General features: G+C 39.7%; 1 protein-coding gene across 3 annotated transcripts in view; it reads right to left on the bottom strand.

Moving 5' to 3' along the window:
- The window catches only part of LOC143020294 (methyl farnesoate epoxidase-like), a 79,962-nt gene that overhangs the window by 19,869 nt on the left and 40,343 nt on the right, over positions 1-19,750 (bottom strand). For all 3 annotated transcript variants that reach the window (XM_076176573.1, XM_076176564.1, XM_076176555.1), the window contains exons 5-6: positions 13,717-13,827; positions 12,903-13,008 (exon numbers count right to left, since the gene is read on the bottom strand). In XM_076176573.1, the coding sequence (XP_076032688.1) occupies positions 12,903-13,008; positions 13,717-13,827 (217 nt within the window). The remainder of the gene's footprint in view (positions 1-12,902; positions 13,009-13,716; positions 13,828-19,750) is intronic.

Genomic DNA, 19,750 nt, shown 5'->3' with positions numbered 1-19,750 from the left:
ACATGCATACCTTGGGTCAGGTCACTTGGGGCGGGGGGTCAACAGCCAGGTCAGCGATTTGGATGAAATGTATAGCAATCTAACTGATTTAATTATTAATACACAAAATACATTTATCCCCCTGAAGTCAATACGGAAGAATAGTAATACTCCCAAATGGATGACGGACAGACTGAAACATGAGATCGGAATGAAAAGAGGAATTGGCGTAAAAATAAAAATAAATGACACACCTTAGATCAAGATATAACGAAATGGCAAAGCTGGTTAAAAAGAATACACGTACAGCGAAACGTAACTATGAAATTAAGGTTGCCAGTCAAGCAAGATCCAACCCAAAGGGTTTCTTTCATCTCTACAGAACAAAAAATAAAGAAAGAATAGGCCCAATTAAAAACGATGAAAATGTCATGATAGAATCGGAGGGAAAACTGAGTGAGGAGTTTAACAAATATTTTCTCTCGGTGTTTACTAATAATGAGAGATTAGATAAAGTACCTGACAGCGATCCGATTTTCAATGGGGATAAAGAAAGTAGACTAATATTAGCATTAGTAAAGTAGAAGTAGTCAAGCAGATTGAAAGACATAAAGCTACAAAATCCCCGGGTCCAGACGAAAATTTTCCGAGTGTGCTTAAGGAGTGTAAATTTGATATCTGCGACCAGTTAACTGAAATATTTAATAAATCGATAGACACTGGTTTTGTGCCTACTGCTTGGGGGCAGGCAAACGTAGTTCCTGTTTTTAAGAAGGGATATAAATCGTCTATATGTAACTGCAGGCCAACCAGTTTGACATCAGTTATAGATAAAATGCTTGAATCAATAATAGTAAATAGACTCAAAGAACATATCGAAAGACATAATTTAATTCGTGACACACAACATGGTTTCTCCAAGGGTAAGTCATGTGTGACTAATCTTCTATCTTTTTACACTAAAGTACTTAAGGCGTCACATAACAATGATAATTACGATGTTATTTACCTTGACTTTAGCGAGGCGTTCGATAAAGTGCCACGCCAGAGATTACTAAATAAAATCAAAGCCCATGGCATAGGAGGAAAAGTGTTAGAATGGATTAGAGCTTGAATCAGTAACAGAAAACAGTGTATCACCATAAATGGAGTAAAATCTAGGTGGGGCAATGTTACTAGTGGGGTTCCCAGGGGTCAGTTTTGGGTCCCTTGTTGTTCATTATGTACATAAACGACTTAGACGATGGGATAAATAATGGTGTTAGTAAGTTTGCGGACGACACTAAAATAGGACGCCTAATTAGGTCAGGAGAAGACGCAGAGATTCCGCGGGATGATCTTAACAAATTGTTCACATGGTCGGTGAAATGGCAAATGAACTTCAATATCTCTAAGTGTAGCGTGTTAAACGTAGGGCTACACAACCCCGAAAATAGATACAGCTTATATAACACGCTTTTAGAGAAAACTGAATGCGAGAAAGACTTGGGAGTTCTAGCGAGTCCGGACCTCAAAACCAGGAAACAGTGCATTAGCACCAGGAATAAAGCTAACAGAGCATTAGGTTTCATTACTAGGACGTTAACGAAAAGAAGTGCAGGGGTAATTATCAAACTCTATCTAGCGATAGTTTGACCTATTCTTGACTATGTGGTACAGTTTTGGTCTCCGTCCTACAGAATGGACATCAATTCACTAGAATCAGTACAGAGAAGAATGACCAAAATGATACCTGGACTCAGAAATTTGCCTTACGAAGAGAGGCTTAGGCACCTTAACTTACACTCTCTGGAAAGACGCAGAGTACGGGGTGATCTAATAGAGGTATTCAAGTGGATCAAAGGCTTTAACAAGGGTGATGCAAACAAGGTCATCATATTAAGACAACAGGGCAGGACTCACAGTAATGGAGTTAAACTGGACAAATTTAGATTTAAGAAGGAAATAGGCAAGAATTGGTTTACTAATAGGGTGGTCAACGAATGGAATAGACTTAGTAACCATGTAGCGAGCGCTGAAACTATCAGTTGTTTTAAGAAACGGCTAGACAACTTTATGGATGGGGATGATAGGTGATGATGGATATGGAGCTGCCTAGTGTAGACCTTATGATTTCTTGTAGTCTCCTTCATTTTTATGTTCTTATGTTCTTAAAGGGTACCACAGACCTTCACATTCAGTGCTTGGAAGAGAGGTCACACACACCAACTACGGTACACTAAATCGTTTTCCGTGAACTTGGAAAGGAATATTACATACCATGACTTTCAGTCAGGTCGACAAAGAGGTAATACCAATACCAAACCGTGACCCAATTAAAACTTTCTTTGTACTCGGAGAAAAGCTACTACAAATACATACCAATGTGTGGCCCTATAGTCAATCACTTTCCGTGTGACCGGTTCATCATGGATCCATATCAGTCATCCCCTTCGAGTAGTACCGGGGGGGCGGTCCGACGCCGGCCACGCCAAAGGAGACTTAACCCCCACCCTCGCCGGGTCTTATTCACGGAACCCCTCGAGCTGACTACGTGGGGGATCGGTACGCGGACTCCATAAAACAAGAGAGGTTCAGTGGGAGGACCCCACGCTCACCTCACATATATATATATGTATATATATATATATATATATATATATATATATATATATATATATATATATATATATATATATATATATATATATATATACATATATATATATGGGATAAAGGCCATTCAGAATACACTTTTTGCAGTGTATTTGTTGGTGGGAGACAGCTGTTCTTCATTACTAGATTGGAGGTTCGTTTGGATTTGTAATATACTTGTAATATTGGTGACTGCAGTCGCCTACCTACCAGGTATATAGGTTTCACTACCACCACACTGTCCAAAAGAATCACAGCGCACTTACAGGATGGAGCGATACGCCGCCATAACGACAGGACACATGGGCAAACACTGAGTAGAAAAATGATGGAAGAAAACACAGTAATCCTACTACACAATGAACATGACACCCGGAGATTACGAATGACGGAAGCTGTGTATATTCACAACTTAAAACCTGCCATCAACATTCAACAAATGCCCGTTTCCACTCTTCCTTCAGCTAGAAACTCACAAGCACCACACGGAGCGCCACAAGGACTTAGACAGACAGCACCCCACGGGGCGCCACCTTCCACACAAAGGTCACCTCCCCCAGTGCCAACATAAACCACATATAATCACCATTTCAACATAACACATCTATACTTACACTCCTGAAGATGGCCGAGTGAAGGCCGAAAAACGTCTCGAGTTATTATGGATTTTAGAAACTTACTTAGTACCCATGTCTACGAAGATCGGAACACCGTTAGAAAAATTGAAAAAGCAAACTGCAAACTGAATAATGCTGTAATTGCTGTCGACTTCAACAGAACATATATATGTGTGTGTGTGTGTGTGTGTGTGCGTGAGGGTACAAATGTATATCTCGTGAAAAGCTGGAGTCCAGGTACCATTTTTTTTTTAAGAAAGCACACATTGAACTTTGACAATATAAAAACCTATTTGAAATTGAATATAAAATGTCATACGGATGGTTCAGACATCGGCGCGGTCAGGGGTCGGGACATGACCAGGGGTCAGGCCATGACCAGGGATCAGATCATGACCAGGAGTCGGGTCACGGATGATAATATGCATACCTTGGGTCAGGTCACTTGGGGCGGGGGGTCAACAGCCAGGTCAGCGATTTGGATGAAATGTATAGCAATCTAACTGATTTAATTATTAATACACAAAATACATTTATCCCCCTGAAGTCAATACGGAAGAATAGTAATACTCCCAAATGGATGACGGGCAGACTGAAACATGAGATCAAAATGAAAAGAGGACTTTACGTAAAAATAAAAAATGGGGAAACACACCTTAGATCAAGATATAACGAAATGGCAAAGCTGGTTAAAAAGAATACACGTACAGCGAAACGTAACTATGAAATTAAGGTTGCCAGTCAAGCAAGATCCAACCCAAAGGGTTTCTTTCATCTCTACAGAACAAAAAATAAAGAAAGAATAGGCCCAATTAAAAACGATGAAAATGTCATGATAGAATCGGAGGGAAAACTGAGTGAGGAGTTTAACAAATATTTTCTCTCGGTGTTTACTAATAATGAGAGATTAGATAAAGTACCTGACAGCGATCCGATTTTCAATGGGGATAAAGAAAGTAGACTAATATTAGCATTAGTAAAGTAGAAGTAGTCAAGCAGATTGAAAGACATAAAGCTACAAAATCCCCGGGTCCAGACGAAAATTTTCCGAGTGTGCTTAAGGAGTGTAAATTTGATATCTGCGACCAGTTAACTGAAATATTTAATAAATCGATAGACACTGGTTTTGTGCCTACTGCTTGGGGGCAGGCAAACGTAGTTCCTGTTTTTAAGAAGGGATATAAATCGTCTATATGTAACTGCAGGCCAACCAGTTTGACATCAGTTATAGATAAAATGCTTGAATCAATAATAGTAAATAGACTCAAAGAACATATCGAAAGACATAATTTAATTCGTGACACACAACATGGTTTCTCCAAGGGTAAGTCATGTGTGACTAATCTTCTATCTTTTTACACTAAAGTACTTAAGGCGTCACATAACAATGATAATTACGATGTTATTTACCTTGACTTTAGCGAGGCGTTCGATAAAGTGCCACGCCAGAGATTACTAAATAAAATCAAAGCCCATGGTATAGGAGGAAAAGTGTTAGAATGGATTAGAGCTTGAATCAGTAACAGAAAACAGTGTATCACCATAAATGGAGTAAAATCTAGGTGGGGCAATGTTACTAGTGGGGTTCCCAGGGGTCAGTTTTGGGTCCCTTGTTGTTCATTATGTACATAAACGACTTAGACGATGGGATAAATAATGGTGTTAGTAAGTTTGCGGACGACACTAAAATAGGACGCCTAATTAGGTCAGGAGAAGACGCAGAGATTCCGCGGGATGATCTTAACAAATTGTTCACATGGTCGGTGAAATGGCAAATGAACTTCAATATCTCTAAGTGTAGCGTGTTAAACGTAGGGCTACACAACCCCGAAAATAGATACAGCTTATATAACACGCTTTTAGAGAAAACTGAATGCGAGAAAGACTTGGGAGTTCTAGCGAGTCCGGACCTCAAAACCAGGAAACAGTGCATTAGCACCAGGAATAAAGCTAACAGAGCATTAGGTTTCATTACTAGGACGTTAACGAAAAGAAGTGCAGGGGTAATTATCAAACTCTATCTAGCGATAGTTTGACCTATTCTTGACTATGTGGTACAGTTTTGGTCTCCGTCCTACAGAATGGACATCAATTCACTAGAATCAGTACAGAGAAGAATGACCAAAATGATACCTGGACTCAGAAATTTGCCTTACGAAGAGAGGCTTAGGCACCTTAACTTACACTCTCTGGAAAGACGCAGAGTACGGGGTGATCTAATAGAGGTATTCAAGTGGATCAAAGGCTTTAACAAGGGTGATGCAAACAAGGTCATCATATTAAGACAACAGGGCAGGACTCACAGTAATGGAGTTAAACTGGACAAATTTAGATTTAAGAAGGAAATAGGCAAGAATTGGTTTACTAATAGGGTGGTCAACGAATGGAATAGACTTAGTAACCATGTAGCGAGCGCTGAAACTATCAGTTGTTTTAAGAAACGGCTAGACAACTTTATGGATGGGGATGATAGGTGATGATGGATATGGAGCTGCCTAGTGTAGACCTTATGATTTCTTGTAGTCTCCTTCATTTTTATGTTCTTATGTTCTTAAAGGGTACCACAGACCTTCACATTCAGTGCTTGGAAGAGAGGTCACACACACCAACTACGGTACACTAAATCGTTTTCCGTGAACTTGGAAAGGAATATTACATACCATGACTTTCAGTCAGGTCGACAAAGAGGTAATACCAATACCAAACCGTGACCCAATTAAAACTTTCTTTGTACTCGGAGAAAAGCTACTACAAATACATACCAATGTGTGGCCCTATAGTCAATCACTTTCCGTGTGACCGGTTCATCATGGATCCATATCAGTCATCCCCTTCGAGTAGTACCGGGGGGGGGGGGGGGCCGGTCCGACGCCGGCCACGCCAAAGGAGACTTAACCCCCACCCTCGCCGGGTCTTATTCACGGAACCCCTCGAGCTGACTACGTGGGGGATCGGTACGCGGACTCCATAAAACAAGAGAGGTTCAGTGGGAGGACCCCACGCTCACCTCACATATATATATATGTATATATATATATATATATATATATATATATATATATATATATATATATATATATATATATATATATATATATATATATATATGGGATAAAGGCCATTCAGAATACACTTTTTGCAGTGTATTTGTTGGTGGGAGACAGCTGTTCTTCATTACTAGATTGGAGGTTCGTTTGGATTTGTAATATATTTGTAATATTGGTGACTGCAGTCGCCTACCTACCAGGTATATAGGTTTCACTACCACCACACTGTCCAAAAGAATCACAGCGCACTTACAGGATGGAGCGATACGCCGCCATAACGACAGGACACATGGGCAAACACTGAGTAGAAAAATGATGGAAGAAAACACAGTAATCCTACACAATTAACATGACACCCGGAGATTACGAATGACGGAAGCTGTGTATATTCACAACTTAAAACCTGCCATAAACATTCAACAAATGCCCGTTTCCACTCTTCCTTCAGCTAGAAACTCACAAGCACCACACGGAGCGCCACAAGGACTTAGACAGACAGCACCCCACGGGGCGCCACCTTCCACACAAAGGTCACCTCCCCCAGTGCCAACATAGACCACATATAATCACCATTTCAATATAACACATCTATACCTACACTCCTGAAGATGGCCAAGTGAAGGCCGAAAGACGTCTCGAGTTAATATGGATTTTGGAAACTTACTTAGTACCCTCGCCTAGGAAGATCGGAACACAGTTAGAAAAATTGAAAAAGCAAACTGCAAACTGAATAATGCTGTAACTGCTGTCGACTTCAACAGAACATATATATGTGTGTGTGTGTGTGTGTGTGTGCGTGAGGGTACAAATGTATATCTCGTGAAAAGCTGGAGTCCAGGTACCATTTTTTTTTTTAAGAAAGCACACATTGAACTTTGACAATATAAAAATCTAATTGAAATTGAATATAAAATGTCATACGGATGGTTCAGACATCGGCGCGGTCAGGGGTCGGGACATGACCAGGGGTCAGGCCATGACCAGGGGTCAGGTCATGACCAGGGGTCGGGTCACGGATGCATACCTTGGGTCAGGTCACTTGGGGACGGGGGTCAACAGCCAGGTCAGCGATTTGGATGAAATGTATAGCAATCTAACTGATTTAATTATTAATGCACAAAATACATTTATCCCCCTGAAGTCAATACGGAAGAATAGTAATACTCCCAAATGGATGACGGACAGACTGAAACATGAGATCGGAATGAAAAGAGGACTTTACGTAAAAATAAAAAATGGGGAAACACACCTTAGATCAAGATATAACGAAATGGCAAAGCTGGTTAAAAAGAATACACGTACAGCGAAACGTAACTATGAAATTAAGGTTGCCAGTCAAGCAAGATCCAACCCAAAGGGTTTCTTTCATCTCTACAGAACAAAAAATAAAGAAAGAATAGGCCCAATTAAAAACGATGAAAATGTCATGATAGAATCGGAGGAAAAAATGAGTGAGGAGTTTAACAAATATTTTCTCTCGGTGTTTAATAATGAGAGATTAGATAAGGTACCTGACTGCAGTCTGATTTTCAGTGGAGATGAAGAAAGTAAACTAATAGCATTAGTAAAGTAGTAGTAGTCAAGCAGATTGAAAGACTTAAAGCTACAAAATCCCCAGGTCCAGACGAAATTTCTCCAAGAGTGCTTAAGGAGTGTAAATTTGAAATCTGCGACCAGTTAACTGAAATATTTAATAAATCGATAGACACTGGTTTTGTGCCTACTGCTTGGGGGCAGGCAAACGTAGTTCCTGTTTTTAAGAAGGGATATAAATCGTCTATATGTAACTGCAGGCCAACCAGTTTGACATCAGTTATAGATAAAATGCTTGAATCAATAATAGTAAATAGACTCAAAGAACATATCGAAAGACATAATTTAATTCGTGACACACAACATGGTTTCTCCAAGGGTAAGTCATGTGTGACTAATCTTCTATCTTTTTACACTAAAGTACTTAAGGCGTCACATAACAATGATAATTACGATGTTATTTACCTTGACTTTAGCGAGGCGTTCGATAAAGTGCCACGCCAGAGATTACTAAATAAAATCAAAGCCCATGGTATAGGAGGAAAAGTGTTAGAATGGATTAGAGCTTGGATCAGTAGCAGAAAACAGTGTATCACCATAGATGGAGTAAAATCTAGGTGGGGCAATGTTACTAGTGGGGTTCCCAGGGGTCAGTTTTGGGTCCCTTGTTGTTCATTATGTACATAAACGACTTAGACGATGGGATAAATAATGGTGTTAGTAAGTTTGCGGACGACACTAAAATAGGACGCCTTATTAGGTCAGGAGAAGACGCAGAGATTCCGCGGGATGATCTTAACAAATTGTTCACATGGTCGGTGAAATTGAAAATGAACTTCAATATCTCTAAGTGTAGCGTGTTAAACGTAGGGCTACACAACCCCGAAAATAAATACAGCTTATATAACACGCTTTTAGAGAAAACTGAATGCGAGAAAGACTTGGGAGTTCTAGCGAGTCCGGACCTCAAAACCAGGAAACAGTGCATTAGCACCAGGAATAAAGCTAACAGAGCATTAGGTTTCATTACTAGGACGTTAACGAAAAGAAGTGCAGGGGTAATTATCAAACTCTATCTAGCGATAGTTTGACCTATTCTTGACTATGTGGTACAGTTTTGGTCTCCGTCCTACAGAATGGACATCAATTCACTAGAATCAGTACAGAGAAGAATGACCAAAATGATACATGGACTCAGAAATTTGCCTTACGAAGAGAGGCTTAGGCACCTTAACTTACACTCTCTGGAAAGACGCAGAGTACGGGGTGATCTAATAGAGGTGTTCAAGTGGATCAAAGGCTTTAACAAGGGTGATGCAAACAAGGTCATCATATTAAGACAACAGGGCAGGACTCACAGTAATGGATTTAAATTGGACAAATTTAGATTTAAGAAGGAAATAGGCAAGAATTGATTTACTAATAGGGTGGTCAACGAATGGAATAGACTTAGTAACCATGTAGTGAGCGCTGAAACTATCAGTTGTTTTAAGAAACGGCTAGACAATTTTATGGATGGGGATGATAGGTGGTGATAGATATGGAGCTGCCTAGTGTAGGCTTTATGATTTCTTGCAGTCTCCTTCATTTTTATGTTCTAATGTTCTTAAAGGGTACCACAGACCTTCACATTCAGTGCTTGGAAGAGAGGTCACACACACACCAACTACGGTACACTAAATCGTTTTCCGTGAACTTGGAAAGGAATATTACATACCATGACTTTCAGTCAGGTCGACAAAGAGGTAATACCAATACCAAACCGTGACCCAATTAAAACTTTCTTTGTACTCGGAGAAAAGCTACTACAAATACATACCAATGTGTGGCCCTATAGTCAATCACTTTCCGTGTGACCGGTTCATCATGGATCCATATCAGTCATCCCCTTCGAGTAGTACCGGGGGGGCGGTCCGACGCCGGCCACGCCAAAGGAGACTTAACCCCCACCCTCGCCGGGTCTTATTCACGGAACCCCTCGAGCTGACTACGTGGGGGATCGGTACGCGGACTCCATAAAACAAGAGAGGTTCAGTGGGAGGACCCCACGCTCACCTCACATATATATATATATATATATATATATATATATATATATATATATATATATATATATATATATATATATATATATATATATATATATATATATATATATATATATGGGATAAAGGCCATTCAGAATACACTTTTTGCAGTGTATTTGTTGGTGGGAGACAGCTGTTCTTCATTACTAGATTGGAGGTTCGTTTGGATTTGTAATATACTTGTAATATTGGTGACTGCAGTCGCCTACCTACCAGGTATATAGGTTTCACTACCACCACACTGTCCAAAAGAATCACAGCGCACTTACAGGATGGAGCGATACGCCGCCATAACGACAGGACACATGGGCAAACACTGAGTAGAAAAATGATGGAAGAAAACACAGTAATCCTACTACACAATGAACATGACACCCGGAGATTACGAATGACGGAAGCTGTGTATATTCACAACTTAAAACCTGCCATCAACATTCAACAAATGCCCGTTTCCACTCTTCCTTCAGCTAGAAACTCACAAGCACCACACGGAGCGCCACAAGGACTTAGACAGACAGCACCCCACGGGGCGCCACCTTCCACACAAAGGTCACCTCCCCCAGTGCCAACATAAACCACATATAATCACCATTTCAACATAACACATCTATACTTATCTCCTGAAGATGGCCGAGTGAAGGCCGAAAGACGTCTCGAGTTAATATGGATTTTGGAAACTTACTTTGTACCCTCGCCTACGAAGATCGGAACACCGTTAGAAAAATTGAAAAAGCAAACTGCAAACTGAATAATGCTGTAACTGCTGTCGACTTCAACAGAACATATCTATGTGTGTGTGTGTGTGTGTGTGTGCGTGAGGGTACAAATGTATATCTCGTGAAAAGCTGGAGTCCAGGTACCATTTTTTTTTAAGAAAGCACACATTGAACTCGCCGTTTGAATTTTATTCCTACGTTTCGAACCCTGCCCGAGGTTCGTCTTCAGGGTAATACAGTGGCAACAATAGGAAATCAATAAAAAGTGCATACCTGGTACACTGGGTTAGGTAACCCCAATTAATCGTCACATTCCAGAAAAATAATTAAAGTAGAGCACTCGGTCACCGGAAATACATATCACAAGGATTAAACATAGCTAAAAGCTGGAGGTGATGCCATGATCCATGGGTTGTATGCGGTACTGTCTGCTGCCTGGCAGTCTGGTACCATTCCCTCTTGAAAAAGGGCCTGGTCGTCCCTATCTGGAAGGGGAAAGGAAACCGGCATGAGTGGAACAACTACCATGGCATTACACTGCTCAGTGTGCCAGGTAAGATGCTTGCCCACCTATTGCTGACACGGGTTCGTTCACATCTGCTAAAGTTTCAGAGGCCTGAACAGTCTGGGTTCACGCCAGGTAAGTCAACAACTGATCGGATCCTAGCGCTTCGTATTCTTGTGGAGCTCTGACGCGGGTTTCAACAGGGATTTCTTGCAGCTTTTGTTGCTCTCAAGAAGGCGTTTGACTCGGGGCTCTGGGATCTTCTGCGGATCTACAAGATTCCTGCAAGGATTATTGGCTTGATATCTAGCTTATACTCTGGGACAGAGAGTGCTGTAAATTACGGAGGAGGCACATGTAGCTTCTTTCCTGTTAATTCAGGAGTGAGGCAAGGGTGTGTCCTCGCCCCAACACTTTTCAACACCTGCATGGACTGGGAATTGGATAGAGTTACCAATCATTGTCACTGCGGAGCATCTATTGGCAGCGCCTTGTGTTTGCTGGTGATACTGTTCTTTTTGCGGAGTCGTTGGAGGTCCTGGTTGCCGCCCTCGAGTCACTGCACAGGGAGGCGAGACCGCTTGGTCTTGAGGTCTCCTGGACCAAGAACAAGGTTCAGGAATTTGAGGGCTTACTGGATGACACGGTTCAGTCTATCCATGCATGTGATGAGGACATTAAGGTCTTGGAAAGCTTTACATACCATAGTAGTGTAGTGCATAACAGTGGTGGGTCATGTCAGGAAGTACTACAAAGGATTGGCATTGCCCAGAGTATATGGCGTTGTCGTTATTTATGCAGGAGGTCTAAAAATCGAATCTTCAAGTCACTTGTGCTCCTTGTCTAGCTGTACGGCTGTGAGACATGAGCATTGAATGCCGACTTGAAGAGGCATTTCGATATCTTTGGCACTAAGTGCCTTTGTAGAATCATGGGGTGTCGTTGGAATGACTTTGTATCAAACCAGAGACAATACTGTGAGATTCAGTTTAGGCCAGTTACCAGGATATTTCGTGTTGATACTACTCACAGGGCTGTCTCCACAAGAGATCCCTCGATGGAGGAGACGAAGGGAATGACGCCCACGGAATTTATGACTGCGGCAAGTTGATCAAATATGTCGATAACTGTTTGGAATAGGAAAGAAGGGTGTCTGCATGGGAACCTGCTGCTCGGAGAGACCATGGGGACTGGCGCCAGCGTGTGAGTGAAGGAACGCGTTCATTGGTGTATGCTCTTCAATGATGATGATAAAATCTATATCATGCACCTCTTCATTTCTCTTCACTACTATTATCAAACCTACCATTTTATCTCCTACCTCTTCTTCACAAACTCCATTTCCATCTTCTACAAGTGTGTGTGTGCATGTGTGTGTGTGTGTGTGTGTGTGTGTGTGTGTGTGTGTGTGTGTGTGTGTGTGTGTGTGTGTGTGTGTGTGTGTGTGTGTGAGTGCCCGCGCGTATATGATATAGGCACTGGCAGCCCCATGGTTTAGGTTTAAACCCTTTAACCCCTCCCCTTCCCCCGTGACAGCTACTCTAAATCATCTGTCCTCAGAAAACAAATTTCATCAATCATGGTATCATGTTGAGAAGGTCATTCAAAATCCTTTTGACTAGTTCTTTCTTGAAATAATTTCTTAGCCGAATAAAACAGCTTGGAGTTAGCCAGAACAATAATACACATCAACTGACTGAAGGGAAAACCCCTGCGGACCTACAGGGTGTATAGCTCCTTTAAGAACCACTGGGTTAACTGAACCTTTGCAGACACTTACTCACCCGAAAAACTTGAGTCGGCGTTGTGCTTCATTTGTTTCAGGTAGATGTCAATAAAGTCGCGAGGATTGTCCTCGTCATTGGTTGCCTTGTGTTCTTGCACAGCCCTCTGCAGATAAATTGGGTCTTACATTAAGTATACACACACACAAACAAACAAACTTCAGAAAAGGAAAGTCCTGTGTAACAAATATGTTGAGCTCTCACTTGACTGCCATTGATGTGCCACAAACTTTCGGAGGACTACATCCCGTGAAAAAGAATGAGATATGCCTGATGAAAAGAGTTGGGTCTTCGTAAAAATATTAATAATGCTGAGGTTTCTGTCGACTTTAACACTGCTTGTATATACACTGGATAAACACTAAGGGTGCATCCCAGACTTGAGCTTAGAAATTATAATAAATGTTCCCAGTGGTACAGAGATCAGTGATTGCCCATACAAAATAAAGAAATAATTGAATAAAGAAATGAGTAGATAAGTGAATAAATAAATAGATAAAAATAAATATATAAATGAATACAGGAAGCTGGGAAATGGGTCTACAGTACGTGACAACCCTCGTTTCCCCACCAAGAAACTTCAGAAGTTATCTCTTAGTTCATTTGTCACCGAGACATCTGTGAACTCCTGCCCTCTACCTATATCGTGGCCCCGAAAAACACTTTTAACTATTGGCATGAATGTCCATGTAAGTTTTTGATCTTTGAAAATAATGCAATCTTGAGAAGATATAGATAGTATGATTATGTGTGACTGGTGATTGACAGTTCAGATGGCGGATGCACAATCATGTATAGATTCTTGGAAACTCACCTCGATAAATGTTCGAATGCCCACATACCCTCTCACTACGGGGTTGAAGCCACTGGCCTCAGGGGCAATGTGTCGAAGAAATGGAAACACAGACACCAGGCCACCATTTGTCTATAAAATAGAGAACAATGATTAGATAAATTGTCTCAGCTTCCACAATCGAAGTTGGTCAGAGATGATGTGATCACCCATGTCTATTTCACAAGATATCTCGAAAGAAATCAATTTTCGATTTTTCGGTCCCCATTGGCCTACAAAAATTCGATTTGGAGCTGAAGCAAAGAAAGATGAGGATTTTTGTGTGGGAACTTAGAAAGATTTTAGATAACCTTCAAACCTATTTCCTACAACTCTGTTATCATTAATAGAACCATTGTTCTTTTAGGTGAAAAAATTATACATTTCAACCATGTTTTTATAATTCTGAATACAACAACTCAACACTATCATGAACAACAAAACATATTTACAGCTGTAGATATGTATCGCATTCGACCACAAAAATTACATATATCAGATCCACCAAACACAATGCTACATCAACAACGGCAGCAGAGGGCAAACCAAAACATGTGGAGCTATACTCTATCGACTCTGACTTGAGCCCTTTGACGTAGCTCGGGGAAAGCCCCATTTTACACATCTAGCGATAACCTGAGCATAGCGATTAGTCCCACTGTCAGTGTGTACGTTATCTATATCTACTATATTAAGTAGTAGCCTCTGTCTGTCTGTCTGATTGTTTGTTCATTTTGTACACGAACTCCTCCTAGGGTTTTGAAGATAGACCCCCATAACCATATATTTTCTGATACCCTATCACTCCAGGTACTTAGATAACTACATTTCATTAAAAAAAAAAAAAAAAAAAAAAAACTATTTTGGTCAGGGTTAAGGGTTAAGGGAAAGCCCCATTTTACACATCTAGCGATAACCTGAGCATGGCGATTAGTCGCACTGTCAGTGTGTACGTTATCTATATCTACTATAATAAAGTAGTAGCCTCTGTCTGTCTGTCCGATTGTTTGTTCATTTTGTACACGAACTCCTCCTAGGGTTTTGAAGATAGACCCCCATAACCATATATTTTCTGATACCCTATCACTCCAGGTACTTGGATAACTATATTTCATTAAAAAAAAAAACTATTTTGGTTAGGGTTAAGGGTTAAAGTTAGGTGGTTTATGGTGAGGGAACACGCCACTACTGTAGTTCCCCCTTAAGTCGCGTATTATTTTTGTAATATAAGAATTAATATGATTAAACAAACCTTTGTATGTGTTCATAAATATCATTTATATTTGTGAAATCAATGTTGCCACAAACCATGATAGCTTTTGTGAGAAAAAATCATGCAAATGTAAAATGATTGTATAATTTTACCAAATGTTGAAATATTCGTTATTTTCATTTCATTTTAGTGCTGGCAGAAATTGATTATTCACAAACTCCTCCTAGGTTTTTGCAAATAAACCCCTAGAACCATATATATTCTGAAGACAAATATACGAGATGCATTTCTTCACCCTTTAGCTGTAGACATTTATTGTCAATCACTCACACTCACATACGCATGCAAAAGAGTGTGTACATGATATTTGTGTTTGTGTATGCATGTATTTTCAAACTAGGGTTTCCCAATCTTCGGGTAGGGGGGCGCACACCTGGGAGGGGGAGTGTTTAAAGCTATATTTATTTAAAAAAAATTATTTTAGTTAGGGTCAGGGGTTAAAGTTAGCTGTGGTATGGTTAGGTTAGGGATTATTCACGAACTCGCAGCAACGCGCGGGTAATTTGGCTAGTGTATTCATAATACGACTGCATGGTAACAAAAATTGGAATTTGAGGGAAAGACGACTCTTTAAACATTCCATTTCACTTGGCAGCGTGGATCATGCGACGGTGCCGCCCTATATATATATATATATATATATATATATATATATATATATATATATAGATATATATATATATATATATATATATATATATATATATAGAGAGAGAGAGAGAGAGAGAGAGAGAGAGAGAGAGAGAGAGAGAGAGAGAGAGAGAGAGAGGTAGCGAGCCCCTCTAAGGAGTGATAGAGTGATGTTGCAAGAAGAGATATACCCCGCATCCTACGCTGTTGTTTTACTCAGATTTACTCAACACAATCATAAAGTAGCCACTTTTCGTCTCAAGTCACACATACACAAACTAAGGCAGTGGTTGATCACTAACCAACCGAAGGTAGCAAACCCAGACCGCAGTCACACTCCTCACACTCAACAATACATGCATCCCTCATACACATAAGACGTCATGGACACCTCAATAACATTCGATCCACACATAACAGATCTCATACAAAAATGCAACATACTCCTCCACATTCTTAGACCAATTAATTATTTGCGCAATGTTTGGACAAGACAGTAACACCAATAATATTAATATGCAAACAATATATAAAGTCTCTGTTTGACTTAGTCCAGTATCGTAATATTTAGCTCAGACACATCACAAACTACCGGTGACACAAAACAAAGTATTATAAATAAACACTGTCTGCAGGCAGAAAGCACCCTTAGATCACCTGGACGCAGAGACTAAAGTTTTGCGGCACCGCAAACATTTCGACATGTGTGGCGCAGAGTAAATAGCATCTGTCAAGGGAAACCCGAAATGCCCATTACACTACATGGGAGATTACACACCAACACACACACATATCAGAATAACTTCAGATTACTATTATAACTCGATGCATAGAAGGACCTCTTCATCACCGCCCAATCACTGACCAGCCTTAACCCATTCAAAGGCCCAGCAAGATAAAGTGGATAGAGTACATCTAACCATTCTTTACTGTGGCCATCAGAACATACTAACACAGGTTAGGCAATACAGCAGAAAACCCATTCCTATACTGTCAGGCAGCCTTATTTAGTCATACATATCCTTACAGACTGCACAACACTGGTGTAACACAGACACGAGTATAGCTCATCTGGAGCAAAGGACCTCTGGCGGGAACAGTGAGGATGATCGATTTCCTGTCTCAATGACGTCGCCGGCTGCTGAACAAAAACTACCCCTTCCTTCCTTCATTCTCCCTTTTATCATCCTTACGATTCCTCTGCAGTTTTCCTTATATATACATACATACATACATATATATATATATATATATATATATATATATATATATATATATATATATATATATGCAGAGTCCACTAGGAAAAGGAAAAACACACGGAATCCCAGCGCTTTCGTGATATATTCACATTATCAAGGAGTACAGAAAAATTAGAAAAAAAAATGGAGATACAGAGTATAAATAGGACAAGAGAGACATTTACCCTCCTCTCCGAAGCCTGAAAGCTCAGGTTGGGTCACTCGGCGAGGTCATGGAAACGGATCATTATTACATTAACTTTTAAAATATGTACTATTTATATTACTGACAATATATGGATCTAATTTATATAATCCTAAACTATTATTAATGAGTTGGTCATAATTGTATTTGATAATTCCTGACTCTATGATATTTCTTTCTGTTATATTCTTACATTGTATAATTTTTGAAGCATTTTTCCAGTCAATAGGATGGTCAAATTCACAAACATGTTTAAAAAGTGCACTAGATCCTTGGCCCTTTTTTATGCTGTTTTTATGCTGTTTAATCCTAACCTCTAATTCTTTTCCTGTTTGACCTACATAATATTTGTCACATTTACTACAAGGTATTTTATTTACACAGCCTGTAGAATTGTCAGGGGAATTCTTTATGAGAAGATTTTTTGGAGTTGTGTTGTTCTTGAAACCTACATTTACATTGAAATTTTTAAGTATATCGGGAATCTCTATAAGGTTTTCATTAAAAGGAAATACAAGTAAATTATTTTTCTCAAACTTTTGTTTTGGTTCGCCTTTATAGAATATCCTTTTTTTTTCTTTTCTTTTTTTTTAACATTTGTCCAAAAAGAATTTGGGATATCTCAACTGTGTTCCGATGTCATAAATTTTGTTCATTTCGTCATCCACAAATTCTGGGCTGCAGATGCGCAGGCCACGAAGGAACATGGAAGAAAATGCTGACTGTTTAATTCTATTATGGTGGGCTGAATAGTAATGTATATACGCGTTGACATTGGTTGGTTTTCGGTGAATACTACATTTAAATTTCTTATTGCATCTGTGAATGTTACAACCTCAGAAAGAAATGCATGAATCTTTTTCAATTTCTATAGTAAATTTTATAGAAGGAACCAATTGATTTAATTTAGTTATAAAGGTATCAACATTTTCATTGTTAGGCCAAATACAGAGAATGTCGTCGACATACCGAAACCACATTCTCTGTATGGAAAATTACTGAGTCAGTTGCTACCCTACTGAAAAATCTATTCTATCGAGTATCGTCAGAATATGCTAAAGCAATCGGAATAAAACTGTCATGTTATTCGTAGAATATGTAGATTTTTTCTTTATATGTTTTCTTCGGGATGTACAATATAGGAGTTGTTGGCATCACTTCTGAAGAACATGTGTGTATCATTGACAGTTTGAGAAGCGTTGTATTCAGAGCTAAATAAAATATTTTGCGTTGTCTAAAACAAAGTTGCCTGCGGGCATTTTATTCTCATTCACTTTTTTCCGCTCTTTGAAATATGCAGTAAGAATGAAAAGAAAAAATGACAAATGGCATCACCAGCAGATGAATGAAATCATCGACCTACGGACATAAAATGAGAATAAAGATTATGAATGAAAAATGCTCCAGGGAGACAACTTGCTAATTTTGGAGACGTTATCTTATCGCCAACGGGATTTTCTTGCATCTATAGAGGACGTGGCTTTTTTTTTTTTTTTTTTTTTTTAATATTCAAAATCTTATCTTGTATATCGTCCATTATGATTGCTTCACAAATTTTGTCTGTTTCATCCAATAGGCCGTTTGTATGTGTTGTATTGTTAATAGATTCTAATCCCTTTGCTACTCTTTCTGGATGACACAATTCAGTCTATCAATGTTTACGGCGAAGACATTAAAGTCTTGGGAATCTTCACATACCTTAGTAGTGTAGGGGATAACAGTGGTGGATCATATCAGGATGTCCTCCGAAGGATTGGCATTGCACGTGGTTTTATAAATTCGTTCAGCCAGAGTATGTGGCGCTGTTGATGTCGCATGTGCTCCATGTCTCCATGAACGGCTGAGACATGTTAACTTGTTACCATATTAACACGTTAACATCTGAATGTGTTTGGTATCAAATGCCTTCGGAGAATTATGGAGTATCCTTGGTATGATTATAAAACCAACGACTGTTTCGTGATGCTCAATCAAGGCCTGCTACCAGCATAATTCGTGAACAGCAACTCAAGATATATGGGTATTTGACTCGCTTCTGCTTACACACATACACAAACGTGCACACACACACACACACACACACACACACACACACACACACACACACACACACACACACACACACACACACACACACACACACACATCGAAGCAACACCGCTCGTCGTCGCTGTCGTCGCGCGACCAAGAAGAAGAGGATTTACGACGAAAAAGGAAAACCTGGTTTGTACTGTAGGGGTGGGGAGTGAACGTGAGTGCCCGAAATGGTATCTATGCAGTGCTAGTTAATTGTGTTAACTCGAAATTAGCAAAAATGAATGAAAACGACTCGAAAGCCAGTTGCGAATCAGAGCCATCTGGCGGCAATCCACTGAACCGCGATGTAAACAATAAACAAAACACGTGTTATGACAATGATTTCTTAGGGTTTGGTAAGTACGAAAGAAAGAACTTAAGTAGATTATTAGAGATAGAGAGAGAGATGAGCAAAAATAGGACTCGGTGGGAAAATGAAATCATGGACTTAAGAAAAGAGGTCATTGGTTTAATTGATTGTTTATCTAAGACTAACCATGAAATTTCTGACCTGAAAAAAGCTAACTTGGATCTTACAAACGAAATTAAAGAAATGAAAAGAGACATAAATGAACTGAAGAATGATAATGA

The sequence above is a fragment of the Oratosquilla oratoria genome, chromosome 3, assembly GCF_046742065.1.
Source record: "Oratosquilla oratoria isolate Oo_2021 chromosome 3, ASM4674206v1, whole genome shotgun sequence".
Classification (NCBI taxonomy): domain Eukaryota; kingdom Metazoa; phylum Arthropoda; class Malacostraca; order Stomatopoda; family Squillidae; genus Oratosquilla; species Oratosquilla oratoria.
Note: the sequence above shows the minus strand (reverse complement) of the source record. Positions and strands in the feature narration are given on the sequence as shown.